The sequence below is a fragment of the Dromiciops gliroides genome, chromosome 6, assembly GCF_019393635.1.
Source record: "Dromiciops gliroides isolate mDroGli1 chromosome 6, mDroGli1.pri, whole genome shotgun sequence".
In the NCBI taxonomy this organism is placed as follows: Eukaryota; Metazoa; Chordata; class Mammalia; order Microbiotheria; family Microbiotheriidae; genus Dromiciops; species Dromiciops gliroides.
The window spans coordinates 166,364,218-166,381,823 of record NC_057866.1 but is presented as its reverse complement, the minus strand read 5'-3'; the positions used below and the strand labels follow the sequence as shown (position 1 = coordinate 166,381,823).

At 41.9% G+C, this 17,606-nt stretch overlaps 1 protein-coding gene across 1 annotated transcript in view; it reads right to left on the bottom strand.

Annotated features, from left to right (window-relative positions):
* FHIP1A (FHF complex subunit HOOK interacting protein 1A) overlaps window positions 1-17,606 on the bottom strand; it is a 394,460-nt gene that overhangs the window by 18,452 nt on the left and 358,402 nt on the right. Inside the window, 5 exon segments of the mRNA XM_043970067.1 lie at window positions 1,129-1,307; window positions 6,991-7,510; window positions 7,513-7,704; window positions 7,706-8,124; window positions 13,908-14,098. Coding sequence (XP_043826002.1) covers window positions 1,129-1,307; window positions 6,991-7,510; window positions 7,513-7,704; window positions 7,706-8,124; window positions 13,908-14,098 — 1,501 coding nt within the window.

Sequence of the window (17,606 nt, the reverse complement as noted above, 5' to 3'; positions counted from 1 at the left end):
TGCGCTTGAAGAAAGCTAGGGACCTTATCACAGGGAGGCAAGGAGATAGTTCATTCTAGACATGATGATATGTCATCCACAGAGAACAGGTCGGGATGACTGCATCAGAGAATTCTGGAAGGAGAACCAAGCCTTAGAAAAGGGGGTGTGGGCACCAGCTTGTGGAAGACTTTAAATCCCAGGCTGAGGCAGCTGGGTGGCGCAATGGATTAAGCACTGGTCCTGGATTCAGGAGAACCTGAGTTCAAATTTGACCTCAGACACTTGACACTAGCTGTGTGATGCTGGGCAAGTCACTTAACCCTCAGTGCCCCACCAAAAAAAAAAAATGCTACATAATACTATATGCTGGAGGTACCAGGGAATCAGTGAAGGATGTAGGAGGTGACACAGTGGGATCTGAGCTTCAGAGAACAGTCAGTAAACATTTAGAAAGCTCATATTACATGTGTGCTGGGCCCTCTGCTAAGCACTAGGTATACAATTAAGAAAGAGGAAAGAGAGCCTGCTCTCAAAAGGCTTACAATCTAATGGGAGTGATTTAGGAAGAGCAGTTTGTTAGCTGTGTGGAGGACAGATTCGAGAGGGGAGGGACCCAGGCAGGGCGATGACCATGTGAATGAATCCCGGCCTCTTCATGCTCCACAATGAGTTCCACACTCACTCTTCAATATCTTACAGGGACGGCATCTGAGGGGAGGACTCTTTGTGTTCATTTGAAAATGTCTGGGTTTGGGCAGCTAGGTGGCACAGTGGATAGAGCACTGAAGTCAGGAGTACCTGAGTTCAAATCCGGCCTCAGACACTTAACACTTACTAGCTGTGTGACCCTGGGCAAGTCACTTAACCCCAATTGCCTCACTAAAAAAAAAAAAAAAGAAAGAAAGAAAATGTCTGGGTTTTCTTGATAGCACAAACACCAGACCGTGGAACAAAATGAAGCCTTGCAGTTTATGCAAGGGGATACTCTCTGAGACAAGCCTAATCAGGGCAGGAGAACAAGGAACAAAGACAAATTCATATGGATGAAGGGAAATAAAAATGGGTGAGTGGGGGAAGGAAGGGGGCCTCTCACAAATTAGCTGCCAGAGCAGGCAGCAGGTACAAATGGGAAGCAGGCAAACATACCTGATACAAGGATCGAACACTGGGCTGAAAGACCATGTTGGTGTTCAGCAAGAAAGATCGGAGGAGGGGTTGGGGGTAGCTGGCCAGCTGAGTAATGATCCCGATAAGCAGCAAATTAACATGCAAGGAATTCTCCAGCATGTTCTCCAACTTCGACAGCACCACACTGATAAATGGTCCTGCAGGGGAAAACAAAACACTTGGATATTAGTTAGCTACATGTGCATTTTTTCTCCTGCTCCCCCTCACAACTAGGGTAACCACTGGGAAAAGAATCCTGAAGTCTTTCTCAGGTCTACTCAGACTCCACACACGTAAGTGAAAAATGGCTGCCAAGCCCACCTAATCCCACCCCCCCCCCCCACACACACACACCAAATATGGCAGACTGACCACTGGTAGCAGCTTCCACACGGCAAATTGTAAATCATGATGGTTATAAAAATAATCAGGCTGGGCAGATAAATCTAAAATAAAAAGGCAACACATTGTAGCATGTCTTTAGATCAACAGCTGCCAAAATCATCTCCCCAAAACACAAATCTGACAATGTCGCTCCCCAGGCTCAGGGAGTAACAGCGTCTTCCTCTTGCCACTGCTATTTGACATTTATAGCCCTTCCCAGCATGGGTCTAGGCTCCTTATCCATCTCTACTGCCCAGCGTTCCACATTATGTCCTCTAAGTTCTAGGCAGAGTGACCTGGTCACTGTTTCCTAAACTTCACCCAATTCAACATGTCAAAAGAAGAATTCATTAACTTTTCCCCCAAACCCAACTCCTTTTCCCAAACATCTTTGTTTCCAGAGAAGGCACCACTCTTCCTCTAGTCTCTCCAGTTCATAACCACAGTGGTATTTACCCTCGGCTCCTCATCCAGTCTTGCCATTTTCACCTACACCCTCTCTCTCACAACCTCCTCTCCCTTCTCTCTGTTCACATATACACAACCTTGGATCACCACTCCCCTCGCTCACTGCCACAGCCATCTACTTGGTATCCTTGCCTCAAACCTCTCCAGACTCCAAGTCCTCCTCCACAAAGGTGCCAAAGTCATTCTTAAGCATAAATTTGACCACGTCATTGCCTTGCTCAATAATCCCAGGAGCACCCTATGGCCTCTAAGATAAAAAATAAATAAATAAACTGTTCTGGCTTTTGAAGGACTTCCCAACCTGGGCCCAACTTACCTATCCAGCCTCGTTATACATTCATTCCCTTTCTGTCTTCCCTGATAAAGGTACAATGTCTTTTCAGTTCCTCACACATGACACTCTAATTCTCACCTCCATCCCTTTGACCTGGCCATCCCCATGTATGGGATACCTTCCTTCCTCACCTCCACTTCTCAGACGCCTAAGCTTTCTTCTGAGCACGGCTCAGATGCCAAGTGCTCCACAAAGCCTTTCGTGATCCACCCCCCACCCCACCACAAAATTACTTTGTATTTGCATAGTCATATACAAGTTTTATTCCCCTAAGTAGAATGGAAGTTTCTTGAGGGCAGGGACTATTTCCTTTTTATCCTTTATTACGAAGGCTTTTTTGTTTGGTTTGGTTTGTTCTGAGGGGTTCAGATCGGGACTTTCATCATTGTGGGCAATTCCAAGTGTGGAAACTCCCTTCACCAATGTAGACTGACAAACCCAACTATGACTTGGAATCTCAGAGAGTTGCTTGAAGCAATGAGAGAGGTCCAGTTATTTGTGTATGGTCACAGCCCTGCATATATAACTCCATCCAAGGCAATGGCTCAAGCCCAGATTTTCCTGACTTTTTTTTTCTTTTCTTCCTGACTTTAAAACCAACCTTCCAGCCACTGCCAAGTTGCCAAGCCAGTGAATGTTTGATAAAACCCTGGTGAATTAAGTGGAATTGCATTGATCTCTTACATTCAAGGCTTACTTCTTCTCCATGATACTGCTAAGCATGGAATATGTTAAAATATAGCTTTAGCAATTAGTGGAGGTTTGAGATGCATGAAGATTTTTGTAATGCATCTGCAAAACAGGAGTAATCTTCTACTAAAGGGGCAAAGAGGAAGGACCAGATCAGCCTGAGGTCATGCATCGCAGTGAAGGAAGGAGAAGAGAGGAGACCTACTGTTCTCATTTCAACATTAGGCACAGGTTGATAACCATTGCTGACCTCTAAGGTCAGAAAGAAAGCCGTCCCACAGTCTTACTTATACTATGGCATCAGTGGGATCACAGAACCAGGTCATAGGGGGCAGCTAGGTGGCACAGTGGATGAGACACTGACCCTGGATTCAGGAGGACCTGAGTTCAAATCCAACCTCAGATACTACTTGACACTTACTAGTTGTGTGACTCTGGACAAGTCACTTAACCCTCACTGCCCCGCAAAACAAAAATCAAAAACAAAACAAAGTAAACAGAACCAGGACATAAAAAAAGGATGTTTCCACTCATTTGTATCAGAATAAAACTAGTACATTTTATGCAGCCCAAGTTCACTCAAGACAGGGAAAATCATGAAAGAAGAGATTTAACATCAACAAAATTACTTGTAGAAGTTTTAGATTTTTGCCATCAAAGTGTCACAGTAAATAACAGTAATGGGGATTTGTGGGTTTGGTTTTTCAGCTTAGCTATTGATGACACCCCCTAAACCGCAGCATTATTTGTAATGAAAGCACATAAGATTTGATGAATGGGAGAGTCTTAAGAAGAGTGGGCCAACATTAATATGAGTTTAAGAAAATGAAAACAGATTTCATCACTAGATGCTTCAGTCTGCAAGCACTGGGCTGTAGAAGCTAATAAAACCCCTCAAATGAAACAGAAGCAGTCTATTAAAAACAAACACCATAAAATTTAAAGGGAAAAAAATTAAAAAACAACTGTAGCCTAAAGCCTGTGCTGAGAAAGGCATGAAACTGAGTGATAGAGATGTTTGTTCCTTTCAGGGATACATGGAATTGCTCCTAGACACTAAAAACATAAAAGGGGGGGAAAAACCTGGATCTTAGAAACAAAGGGGAGACATCCAATAATTATTCATATTTCTATCAGTCTTAAAAACTTACAAAATGCTTTCCTCAAAACAACCCTATCACACCGTTCCCTCGCTCAAGAAGTTTCAGTGATGCCCTCCCTTACCTCTAAGATTAAATAACAAACGCCCTCCTTTGGCATATAATGCCCTTCACAAAATGGTTCCAGACTATTTTTCTTATTCCACTCGAATCCCCACAAATTCTAGAATCCAGCCAAATTGGCCTCCCTGGTGTTCCCCATCCACAACAACCCATCTTCCACCTCTGCTCTGCATAGGCTGGTCCCCCCCACCCCAAGCATGGAATGTTCTGTCTCCTGAAATATCTAGATCCCTTTAAAACTCAGTTCAAGTACCAATTCCTACAGGTCTCTTCTGGTTTTCCCAGTTGTTAGTCCCTCTCTCTCCCTCATTACTAAAAATAAAAAGATAAAAATAAAAATAAAATGCCCATACAATCATGGAATCAAAAGTAACGGGAGATGCCTTTCCTAATTTAAGTTATCTCAGGAATTAAGTAGTAAGCATCTAGGGAGATAGGCAAGAAGAAGCAGGGCTCTTGGTAGAAGAACCCCTGAAATTTATTCAGAGCTTACTTTCTTAGTCCCAAAGATTAAGCTCATTTACTTCTTTTAGAACAAAGGTTTCTGGGGAGTCAGGAACTTTTTTTTATAAATTACTTTGATCATTAATAGAATATAATTGGTTTCCTTTATAACCCTATGTATTTTATTTTATGCATTTAAAAACCTTAATCTGAGCAGAGGGTCCATAGGCTTCCCCAGACTACCAAGAGGGGACCACGACACTAAAAAAGGTTAAGAACAGCTGTTTTAGATTAATTTGGAGGGGCTCAAAGAGAGAGTCTGCTATGCTTCCCTAACTCCTAACCCCTATCTACTACCATGGGAAGGATGAGCCTGGCCTACCACCTACCTATCACCTGCTTACCCTCAAAATAAATCTACCTCCCCCTCTAAAGGTCCTCTCCCTTCCAAACTTTTGCCCCTACCCCATTCCCTGGTTAAGTAAAGGTCAATACTACTCGTTCATACCCAGGAGTCCAAACCCAGTCCTCTGTCCCAAGACTCCTAGATTTTATGTTTTAAGTCACATTTCATGATATTTAGTATTTAACCTTCAAATCCATGTTGTGCCATCAAGGAACAAATCTTACATCTATAGTATAGTATAGTATAGTATAGTATAGTATAGTATAGTATAGTATAGTATAGTATAGTATAGTATAGTATAGTATAGTATAGTATAGTATAGTATAGTAATACTATAGTATTACTACATCCCGTTGTGAAGTTTCTGACAGAGTCATCACTGGAATGTATCCTCCTCCTCTTTAACAGAGGTATCAATAGAGATCTATTTTTAGTAATGAATTCCTAGTTAAATTGGCTTATCTCAAATAGGCTGCCCCCCCCCAATAGAATCTCCACCACCACCTGTTGGCAGAGTAAACAGGGATGTGCAAATAGGAGATATCATTAGAAAACACTAAGACTAATGGAAACCATTCCTTCTTTTAGTACATAGTCAGCAGATGGAGAGATGAAACAGAGAATGAGCATATGTAATACCAGGGGAAGACGTTAAAAGGGGATTTAAAAAAAAACCTATAAAGTTATGTACAAGCACATATACACTGAGCAAAGCTTCATATATATTTTCAGATAGAAACAGAGAGATCTACCTATATGGGTGTATATAGATACACATAGGTCTCTGCATATTGTAGAGAAAGAGTGTGTGTGTGTGTGTGTGTGTGTGTGTGTGTGTGTGTGTGTGCGTGAGTGTGCAGGCGAGCGCGCACACACACACACACACACACACACACACACACACACACACATGCGTACAATGGACAGAAGGCTGTCAGAATCAGGAAGGCCTGGGCTCAAGACCCTCCTCTGACACATATTGGCTGTGTGACCCTGGAGTCTAGTTGGCCATTCAGCAATTTAAGCCATTCTCTAAGACTATAATCTGTAGAATAGTTGTTAACCTGCACTGGTGGAGGGAGTTTTCCTCACAGGGAGTCCCTACTAAGGTAAAATTGCAGGTCCAAATATCCCCCAGAAGACAACTCTAAACGCGTCACTTTGCCAAGATAATTAGACAGCAAGATCAATCATTCCCCTCCATCCTACTGAAGACTTCAAGGAGCTGTGATATCATTGATGGAGGTATTGCACGACCAAGGCAAATTCCAAGTACTTGGTCTTATCAGATGGTCTTGGACAGTTGCTGCGCCTGAAAGGTTCATCCCTTTATGGCCAGCTTGTCAGATGGGAAGCAAGGGGCATCCTTCTCCTGCCTGGTACAGGACTGTACTGGAAACCTTTCCAGGGCAATAGGACCTGTCTGCGAATTTGCACTTCACTGGAATAGCCTTCAGGAAATGCTATTAAACCAGAACCAATGTCTTTTTGAACATAATCCAGCTATTCTAAAGTCCCTTCCAGACATAAATTCTGTGATCCTGTATGAATGTCGGCTATTGTCATTACTTCTATTTAAAGATCAAACATCCTGCTGCTTCATTTTATTTGCCATTGTTAAAGATAAGACTATTTAATTTTACAATTTTCTTATAGGAAAGGAAGTTTCGTCTATGTAAATTTTCATTTGGTTTTATGTTTTTCCTTGAAGAAATTAAAAGAAAGCTTTTAATCCTAAAAAGAGAAAGATTCTACTAAATAATACCATAAAATACCTTCATCCTTGCATTGAGTCAACAGAGCACACTCTTCCTCTCCCCTACCTGATTTTCCTGCCTCTAATATACATCATTACTGTCAGAAAAGAGCAGCAAAGTTGCTGAAATCGTCACCTGTAAAGGGGGCCCGCTGTGTCCTCGTGTGACGAGTAGGAAAGACATTCTGATCTTTGGTCCCAAAGGGGGAAGGTAAGCTTTCTACTGAAGGAGCCTCAGCTACAAAATGCTCAAAGTCCTCCTCCTCTTCCTCTTCTTCATCCTCCCTCCTTTCTTCTGCCTCGCTTGTTTCCTCTCCTTCTTTCATTTCTTCCTTCTTCTCCCCTTCCTCCTTCAGCACAGGAGGTGAGGGAGCAGGTGTGGGGAAATTTTCTTCCATCAACCCCTCAGAGCCAGAGTCCAGTTCTTTGATGATTTTCTCATACTGGGTAATGAAATCTTCACCATCCGGGCTGGCGACCATCACACCAGGATTGTGGTCGGCCTCCAGTGGCACGGCCTGGGCTGACTCGGAGATGGATGGCGAGGCCACCCTGGGAGGGCTCTGGTGGGACTCTTCCTCGGGCTCTTCATGACTCGAGCTTGAATTGATCCTATTTTGTTCTTGTTCAGAATCTCTCTGTGTGCTGGGGCACCGCCGAGGGGCCCGTTGTTCAGGGGGGAACCCGGAGACTTCAGGGGCTCCCCCTTGACGCCATGGCTGTCCTGGGCGTCTTTCTCAGCACAGAGCCTGTAAACCATGACATCGTCCTGAAAGTCAGATTCCTCGATGTAAGAGCCTTTGAACAGCATGATGGCGTTCTTCTTCATCTCCTGGATGTGCTTGGGGGGGGTCGATGGGGACTGGAGGAGCTGGGTTCTCCAGATCCTCACAGGGCTGAGAGGGGCTCCCTCCAGCCTGGGCAGACATTCCCGTATCATAGCTGTCATCCCATTCCAGCTCCGTCTGGCTCTTCTCCTTCTTGTGTGTGAGCTGAGCACCAGGACGGCTGGCTGACTGCTGCTGTGTCCTCAGCACTGGGTAGGACACGGTGGTGCTGTTCTCCTCCTTCAGGTTGGACAGAAAGGTTTCAGGGTCAGGGGATTCTCCGTCATAAAGAGCAGACCAGACTTGGCAGTCCTTCATGCAGTGGCTGATGTTATTATGGGCCTCCCAGAGGTACTGAAGGTAGCTAATGTCCAAGGCTTTGCCATACTCCACAATGCAGGCCGACGGAGACACTTCCTCAGGAGGAGGCTGCTCTCCAGAGTCTGAAATGAAAGGCAAGCACAATTCAAAACAGAATATGATTTTTTCATCGATTAAAAAAAAAAAAAGCCCAACAAGAACAGAAACTCTTTGCTAACCCGAAGGATGTAAGCCAAGAAGGGGATATCAAAGGGCCTGGATCTAGCCATTTCCAGGATAAGTTATCAGATGGAAAAATATTTACACTGCAAAAATGAAATGCTCTCTCAGAAAGAAACATATGCAGGGAAATATCTATTTCTTTAAAGTTTTATTGGAAGCATGTTTTAGTGAGAGCACTAGCTAGATATAGAATCAGGAGTCCTGGGTTCAGATTCTGCATCCATTGCTTACTCTATGACCTCAGTAAAGTCGCTTCATTTTTCTAAGAATAAGTTTCCTTATCTGAAAAGTAGGGAACAAGGACTCACACTATCTACCTCATGAGAATGCTTTGGGGACATGACGCAGAGAGAAGCATTTTGTACAGTGAAATAAGAATATGTTAAGACAACTAAGCGTTGTTTGTTTAAGAGGAAGAAGTAAGAGGTAGCATGGAATAGTCAAGAGAAGGTTGGCCTTGGAGTCAAGAAGACCTGAGTTCCAATCCTGTCCCTCTGACACTAGCTGTGTGGTCCTAGGCAAGTGAAGCTCTTACTCTTCCAGACAACGCTAAGACCTTAAGTTACAGATGGAAGGAGTTTCTACACCTGAAGCTCTCCACACTGATGGAGGAAGGGGAGGGGGAGGGGAGAAGAGCCTAGAAGCATAAGATTGCAATGGTGTTGCAGTCTGAGATTGTGGGGAACCACAGTGTCCACAGAACCACCAAAGGCACTCAGTGGTCCTGAGTGGGGTTCTCAGAAAGGTTCATTAACACTGCAATATCACAGTCAGTCAATGAGCCTACTATGTGTCGAGCACTGTGCTGAGTAATGTTCACAATATACCAAAGACCACCCTAACAGCCTACTGCCAGCAACACATATGGGATTGAATCCGTGTGATCTGAAAGGGAGGAACACAAAGATAAAGTATTTCCTTGCCCACATTTTTCTTAACACAGAAGAGATTTCTTCCATCTTGACAATTATCCATTTTTCCCAGAGTGGCACATTAATATGCCGTTCCCAGGTTCTTCACCAATAAAACTGTCCCCTCCCAACTAAAAATGTATGTGAATCACCTTCCTTCCTTCTTTCTTTCTCTCTCTCTCTTTCTTCCTCCCTTCTTTTCTTTTCTTTCTTTTTTCTTTCTTTTTCTTTCTTTCTTCCTTCCTTCCTTCCTTCCTTCCTTCCTTCCTTCCTTCCTTCCTTCCTTCCTTCCTTCCTTCCTTCCTTCCTTCCTTCCTTTTCTTTTCTTTTTTTTTGCAGGGCAATGAGGGTTAAGTGACTTGCCTAGGGTCACATAGCTAGTAAGTGTCAAGTGTCTGAGTCCATATTGGAACTCAGATTTTCCTGAATCCAGGGCTGGTGCTTATCCACTGCGCCACCTAGCTGCCCCCACATTAACTTTCAAAGCTTAGTTCCAACCCAAAAAAATCATTTGAGCAAGTAGACCCAGCCCCTTGACCTAGTATGGAGACTTACTCATTATGTGCCTGTGGGCATATCATTAATTCTCTAAATATCCTGTGTAAAATGTGTAAACATTTACACAACCTACCTTAGGAGGTTGTTATGAGGAAAGTGCTTTGTAAACCTTAAGGCATTCTACAAACATGAGTTCCCATGACCACATTCTCTTCCTCAGCAGAATGGCAGCTTCTTGAGAGCAGAGACTATTCATTTCCATCTTTGCATCTCCAACTTCTAGAGGAAGCCTGGCACAGTGTAAAGACAGCCAACCTTGGAGTCAGCAGGATCCCAGTTCAAATCCCACCTGGGACATGTTCTGGCTGTGTGATCCCTTCTGGGTAAGGTCCATTTCCCCCTTGAAACATCTAAGATTGCAAAGGGGCCATATTGTTGTTGTTTGTCCTGTGTTCTCGAAAAGGACCATGGCATCAGGAGGTGATGTCATGACTTGCAGTGAATTGGATTTAAGTAAGGGAGGGCTGTGCAAAGTCACTCTCTCCTCCAGAGCCATCTGGATCCAGTGGCAAGATATACATCAGAAAGACTGGAGATGGCCCTGGATATTTAAGGCAATTGGGATTGTGACTTACTCAGGGTCACACAGCTAGTAAGTGTCTGAGGTGAAATTTGAACTCTGGTCTTTCTGACTCTAAGCCCAGTGCTCTGTCCCCTGTAACACTACCTGCCCTTGCAAAAGAGGTCATAAGGACTGAATTAGAGAGGCAGTTTCCACACTAGGAGTTCCCTACACTAAGTAAAATCATGATCTGGTCAAATAAGCAATCGGGTAGAGCAGTAGACGTGAACACCGAAAAACCTAAGTTCAAATCTTGCGTTAGACATAAGCCTTAGACTCAGATATTCACCAGCTGGTAGATAACGCGGCACAACCTGAGACAAGTCATTTAAGCTCTCTCATCTAAAATGGGGCTAATAAGAGCACCTCACAGGGTTGCTGTAAGGATGAAATGAGATAAAAGATGCAAGCCTTTTGCAAATTCTTAAAGCACTGGATAAATGGTGGCTATTACTATAATTATGATCCCAAGCATCCAGCATAATGACTAAGAAGCATTTGCTTCATAGACTGGACTGTTGGATCACCAGTTGGGGAAAATGTGTTACAAAGATGAAATAATCTCACTCCCCCCAAAAATACATCCAGAGAGATTCCAGACTCCTCAGGCTGTTTTCTTCTATTATCCACATCCTTCTCTGCCCTTGAAGTCAGATGTCTGAAGGTGGTGGGTGCATCTTTCAGATGACTTCAGCTGTATTTAATTCACCATGGGGTCTCTGCTGCTGGGGGCCAAGGGGAAGGTGGTATTTGGGAGTCATGCCCCATAACTTTTTTCAGACTCAAAATGGTTCCCCATTCGACATAATGTAAAATGTCAAAATTTAAGCTGTATCCTCACAACAGCAAACTCGCTGATCTGCCGCTCGCTTACTAATAAAATTAATGTATTAGAGGGAAAAAAGAATTAACTCCTGCAATAAAAAGCCATTTCCCAGCTTCAAAGGCTGTTGTTTTTAAGCACCAAAAGTGTCCTGAACCAGTGCTGAACACCTAGAGCAAATTTTTTTAAAAGATGGGCTCCATTTTTGTAGCACTGAGAGGTAAATGTGAAAAATTAGCAACCAGCAAGGTACACGAAATCCTCTCTGCTCTGCCCAGCAAAATCGATGCGAGAGGAAGTTATCTTCCTGTACCAGCACAGAGAATCACCAGAGAGGGAGAGGGCTGGGCCAGATAAGCTCCCAGACCTGGACCCTTCTAGCACGCCGTGCCATGATCCGATCAATCTGACAGGGGCCCTCTGTGCCATGGGAATGCACAAACACCAACACTAACGAGGAAACATTAATTTCTAAAAATGTATAAAGCCAAACATGATTGATGCCCTTCTCAAGCAGGGGAACCCACTCATAAAGATAGTCTATCTGGGAGTTGTTAACCTCTCTGTTTGTCAAGGACCCTCTTTAGCAGTCTGGTGAAACCTACGGATCCCTTCTCAGAGTAGTGTTTTTGAATAATTGAAGGAAATGCTAAATTTCAGTTAGAGGTTAGTGAATATACACACACACACATATACATATATGTATGTGTGTATATAGACATGTAAATATAAATATACATATATATATAAATATATAATATATATATATTATATATATTATATATATATATATATAAATATATATATATATATTTCCTCCCACCCATGTTCAAGGTGCCCCTGAAATTAAGGGATCCATGAACTCCTGTTCTATTTAGAGGTCAATTCAATAGCAGAATGACATTATAAAAATGCATGGGGATCAAAGATTTTAAATTGTAAGGGTCATATATCCCAACCCTCCAGATGAGGAACCTGAAATGACTTGCCCAAAGTCTCATAAGTGGTAAATATCAAAGGCTGAAATTCTTTGTATTAAGGAAAGACTAAAGAGGGAGGGAGGGAGGGAGGGAAGGAGGGCGAAAAAGGAAAGGAGGGAGGGATAGGAGGAAAGGCAGAAATGGGGGAAGGGGGAAAGGAAGGAGAGAGAAAAGTTAGCATTTATTAAGTGCCTACTATGTAGCAAGCACTGAGCTTTACAAATATTATTTCATTTGATGCTCACAATAACCTGGGGAGGTAGATGATACTATTATTCCCATTTTACATTTGAGGAAACCAAGGGAGACAGAAGGTAAGTGACTCAGTCTAGAGCATCTGAGGCAAGATTTTTAACTCTGGTCTTCCTGATTCCAATTGTATCTAATAGTTGCCACCTACTATTATAGGGGGAAATTTAGGTGACATAAAACCAAAAGTTATTAATCACAATCTATGTTTTAAGACAAAGCTTGGATTGGAAGCCAGGTCTTGGGAACAAGAGTAAGTACCAACAGTGTATATATTCTTCCCTGGTCATTAGGACACAGTCAGGACCACTGAAAGGGTCACCTTTCAGTGATATATGAATATATTTTCTCTTTACCTATCTACACAACGAATGGACTGATCATGGAACTCCTTTCTCCAATTCCTTACCACATTTTATTATTTTACTGTATGGTTATGTAACCCACAAAAGAAGATAAGCCTCTTGAAGGGAGGGACTGTTTCAATTGTGCATTTCTAATTCCAGGTCCTAAACATTTATTATTGATCACACAGTAGGTGCATAATAAATGTTTATTGAATTAAATATATCCATACTGGTTCAAAGGAGGCTCATATGAAACCTAGGTACAGCTTATAATTAGTGGCATTACTGTGTCTATATTTTTCCCAAGATAATTCATTTAAGAGGCATTGCCTAGGAGCAGCTAGGTGGTGCAGTGGAGTCAGGAGGACCTGAGTTCAAATCCGGCCTCAGACACTTAACACTTACTAGCTGTGTGACCTTGGGCAAGTCACTTAACCCCAACTGCCTACATATGCACAAAAAAAGAGGCATTGCCTAAATTTAATAATGTTAAGATAATATTAAGACAGGTGGAAAGAAGATAGAGATAGAGATAGATATAGATGATATTGCTATGGATATGGGTATACAGAGATGGATATAGATATAATTCACAGAGTTGCACTTTCAGTTCCTAAAACCAACCAACCAAAACACAAATATATTGTTCCATCCACCTGAGCAGATCTAGGATGCCACATACTTAATCTGTATATTATGAATCTGTTCAGTCAAAATACACAACTGCTATATTAAGTATTTGTAGACAATGCAGTATGTATTAATTGCTCCCATTCACCCTGCACCATACACAGCCGGCTGCCATCTTTCTTCTCCTATACTTAAACCTTTATAGCTGAATATTAGGAATCCAGCCATATGCAGTCAGGCTAGCCAGGCGTTTCAGTATGGTCTAATTCAAATTTGGATGCTTAGTTAATAAGCAAACTTGGTTTTGGAGACATATGTCTTTCCATCTCTGACTGTAGGGAACCATTAGGGATCCTCCTTAAAAGAAAGATTTGGAAGCAATAAATAAGGGAAGGCCTCTGCTGTTGTTTTTGTAAATTCAGTATTAATTACTGTGTACGTAATTCATAAAGGAAAAGAACCACACCCCCAGACTAGACATTTATGAAGTGAAGAGGCGGCCTTCACCTGTTTGGATTTATGGCATGATGGATGCTCTGTCTACCCCGATACAGATACCCCATAGATGCAGAAAAGGAATGTGGTTCCTTTCTATTTCAAGACAACTCCAAGCAAGTTCCCACCTGAATCACTGTGCATGAACTTGGACCAAAGGATGTAGTCCCGTTCCTGGTTCCCAAGAGTCAGAGTAATCCCACTGGAACAGCACACAGGGGTCAGAGCGAGCAGCTTAGCAGCAGAAACGGAATAGCAATCTCTTTCTTTCACAGCCCACCTCTGACTCATCATCATGTGGTTGCATGGGATCAGGTACCTGAAAAAATAAGGATATTTCCATTAATTCAAAGTAATGGTTCTTTTCAATCAAAGGAATGCCTGCGGCCCCACTGATGCTGGGAGCTGACATCCTCCAGCCCTAGGGTCGGCAGACGGTGAAAGCAGGTGGGGCTTCATCATGTCCCATATCAGCTTCCTCCTGATAAAACAGCAGCACAAGGGCCAAGACCTCGCTGGATGCTTCTACATCACACAAGGAGTTTGAGGATGATTCCAAAATCTTCACCAGCCTAGACCCTGGACATTTCAAGCTGTAGTCACTACTAAAACACAGTCCATGCAATTAGGGAACACTGAGCCCCACTGCTGTCAAACTTGCTTAGCAGACTGACTTCCTTAATGAGCAAAATGATAATAAATGCAATGACACACCCTCTAAGCCAGGACATAGAGTAAATAGTGCACAGGTTCTAAGCATCCAGAGGCATGGAATCTGCATCTGAGTCTCTCCTCTTGGGACTCTGATTCAGAGATGGTTGGGGCCGACCAAAAAATGGGTAGGCTCATGATCACACTTCAAGAGCTAAGAGAGCCTCTTGAAATGATTAATTCACCTTCCCTTCATTTGACAAAAAAAGAAAGAAGCCAAGAGAAGGGAAACGTTTTGTCAATGCTGACCCAAGAGACAAGTGGCAGAGCCAACACTGGAATTCTAGACTTCTGCCTTCAAAATCGATCTTCTTTCTCCTTCCTGACTTTTAATTAAAATGACAGCTCTGACAATTACAAAGCTATGTGATCACAGGCAAGTGCCCAACCATCCCTGAATCTCAGTTTCTTCATCTCTAAAATGGGGGTATGACTACTTAAATCTACTCTTACATCGTTATGAGGAAAATGCTTTGTCAACCTTAAGTGCCGAAGAAATATGTGTTCTTAGCATGTTTCAGCAAAATTCTAACTGGCCAAATTTTTAAAAAATCTGAACTTTCATGTAACTCAAGAAAGTCTAATTTAACCAAATCTCTCAAGTTACTGAAATTATTTCATTCTCAAGTCTACTTCTAGGAAAAAGGAACTGAGCATTAGAAAACAAAGGATTTCATCAAGGGCACATCTGGAGAGCTGTAGACCTTCTACATAAGCAGATGAAGGGCAGGTGTAGATAGCAGAGTGACACCTTTTTATACCCAGTACTGACCATGCCTGAGCTTCAAAATGAAACCTTTGCTGCAGTGCAAGAAGCTCAGTGTTTGAAAAAGATCCAGTTTCTTTCATTATGCTCCAGTTACTAAGTTAGCAAAGTGGAAGAGGCAACATCACTCTGTGGAGAAAGTCCTGCATTGAAGCAGGGAGACATGGAAGAATTCTATCTCTGCTATTGACTGTCTATGTGAACTTCCCTCTCTGAACGTCCAACTCCTCAGCTGTATAAAGAGGGGAGCTGGCTCTAGATGAACCTTGGGGTGCTTTCTACCGCCAGATAAAATAATTTAATATATTTTAAAGATTTTAAACAAAGGAAAAAAGTTCTTGTAAGTTTCTTTACACTAGTAAATCTATCAGCCTATGAAACTTCAGTTAACCAAAGACTTCTCTTTTTATTATTTTTATTCACAAGCAAGCATTTATTAAGCACTTAATATGTTCCAGACAATGTGCTAGGAACAATAAAAATTGCATCCATCTGTGTAACTGTACAAAGAAAATTTAATATAAGATAATAGCAGCAGGATAGCAACTTGTCTCAGAATCATTTCTATCTGAACTCTTCACTCTTGCTGAAAAATGATGAGAATGAAATAATCATTTTAAAGCTATCAAAATATATGAAGATCCAGCAAAAAAAATCAAAACCTCATATGGGAACAGGATGAAGTACATATGTATCATCCCCTTCACCTTGTGGGCTACTGGAGTTGTACTGAAGCTGCTTTCTGGGAGCCCACAGATAAGTTTATATGCTAATACTTTAATTCAATTACAAAAATCTTTTATTTTATCCATCCATGACAAAGACCACAGAACACTAAACACAAAAGAATAATAGCAGGCTAGTGCTTTAGACCAGGATGTTTCCTGTCTGAATGCCATTGAAATAGAAGAGAAAAACAAGATAATAAGATGCTTTCAGTGAGCCTACAAAAGGTAATTATAAAAGGCAGTCATTTTTTATCTACACGTGAAAAAGTCTGTAGAACATTAAACATAACTGAACAATAGCAGGATAGCAACCAGTTTGAGAACCATTTCTGTCTGAACTCTATCAAATTAAGGTCAAGCTCCCCACTGGTGAGAGCTGATAAACAGATTTATCATGTTTAGTCAAATGTTTCATTTTCAAAAGAAGATGGGGGATGGGAGGGGAGAAGAGAATCTATTGTATTGATTTAAATTGTGAATATAATAAGAATAAATTGAAAATTGACATTTATGTAGTGTTTTAAAGTTTGCAAAGCACTATGTGTTTGTACGTACACACACACACACACACACGTTTGTTGTTGAGCCATTTCAGTCATGTCCAACTCTTCATGACCCCATTTAGGGATTTTCTTGGCAAAGATAACTGGAGTGGTTTGCCATTTCTTTCACCAGCTCATTTTACAGATGAGGAAAATGAGGCAGACAGGGTGAAGTGATTTGCCCAGGGTCACACAGTTATTAAGTGTCTGGGCCAGATTTGAATTCAGGTGTTCTTGATTCCAGGTCCAATGTTTTATCCATTTATATTCTCATTTGAGTCTTAGAACAACTCTGTGAGGTTAGCAGTATGAGTATTATTTTGTCCACTTTGTAAATAAGGAATCTAAAGGTCATACATAGAGAGAGGTCAAATGGGCACCAAAGTCACACAGCTATCAAGTGTTGAAGGTATCAAACTAACCAAAACGCTCTATTATTCCCCATTCCCTAAACACTTGCCACGGTCAAGGTCTTAACATATGCTTATTTTGTTCATGAATGATTTAAAAATAAAATGATTCACTGTTTTGTTAGACGGAATGAACCTGATGACTGAGTTTCATTTAGGCTAGAAGCAAATAGAACATTTTTCACGATTGAAGTTGATACACATAGATTTCCCCCTCTTCGTTTGAGGTAGGAAAAATGAAACACTAGACCAAACATGATAAAGCTATTCATCAAATATCACCAGTGGGTAGCTTGAAATTACATTTAGACTCCTGGGCTATGTGACAATTGCAACCTTGCAAAAACGTGCCTTAGTGGAAATCAAGAATTTGTGCTGAACGCAGGACCGAAGGAGAGGAGAGGCCTCATGGCGGAGAAGATGATGTCTGAAAGAAGGGAATAGGAAAACCTGTTTGGGGGAAGAGTTGTAAATGGAGAGATACTCAGATGCTGAGAGGCTATGTCATATTAGGAAAGATGAACATGCCATCAGCAAAATTGGCAGATGATGGAGGAGAAGGATCAGCTCTGACTTCGATGATGGAATTTTTTATTTTGTTAAAAAAATATGTAAATTTCAAAACAACCTGAACCGGGGGAAAAAAAAAAACACAGAAAGGAGCCAAATA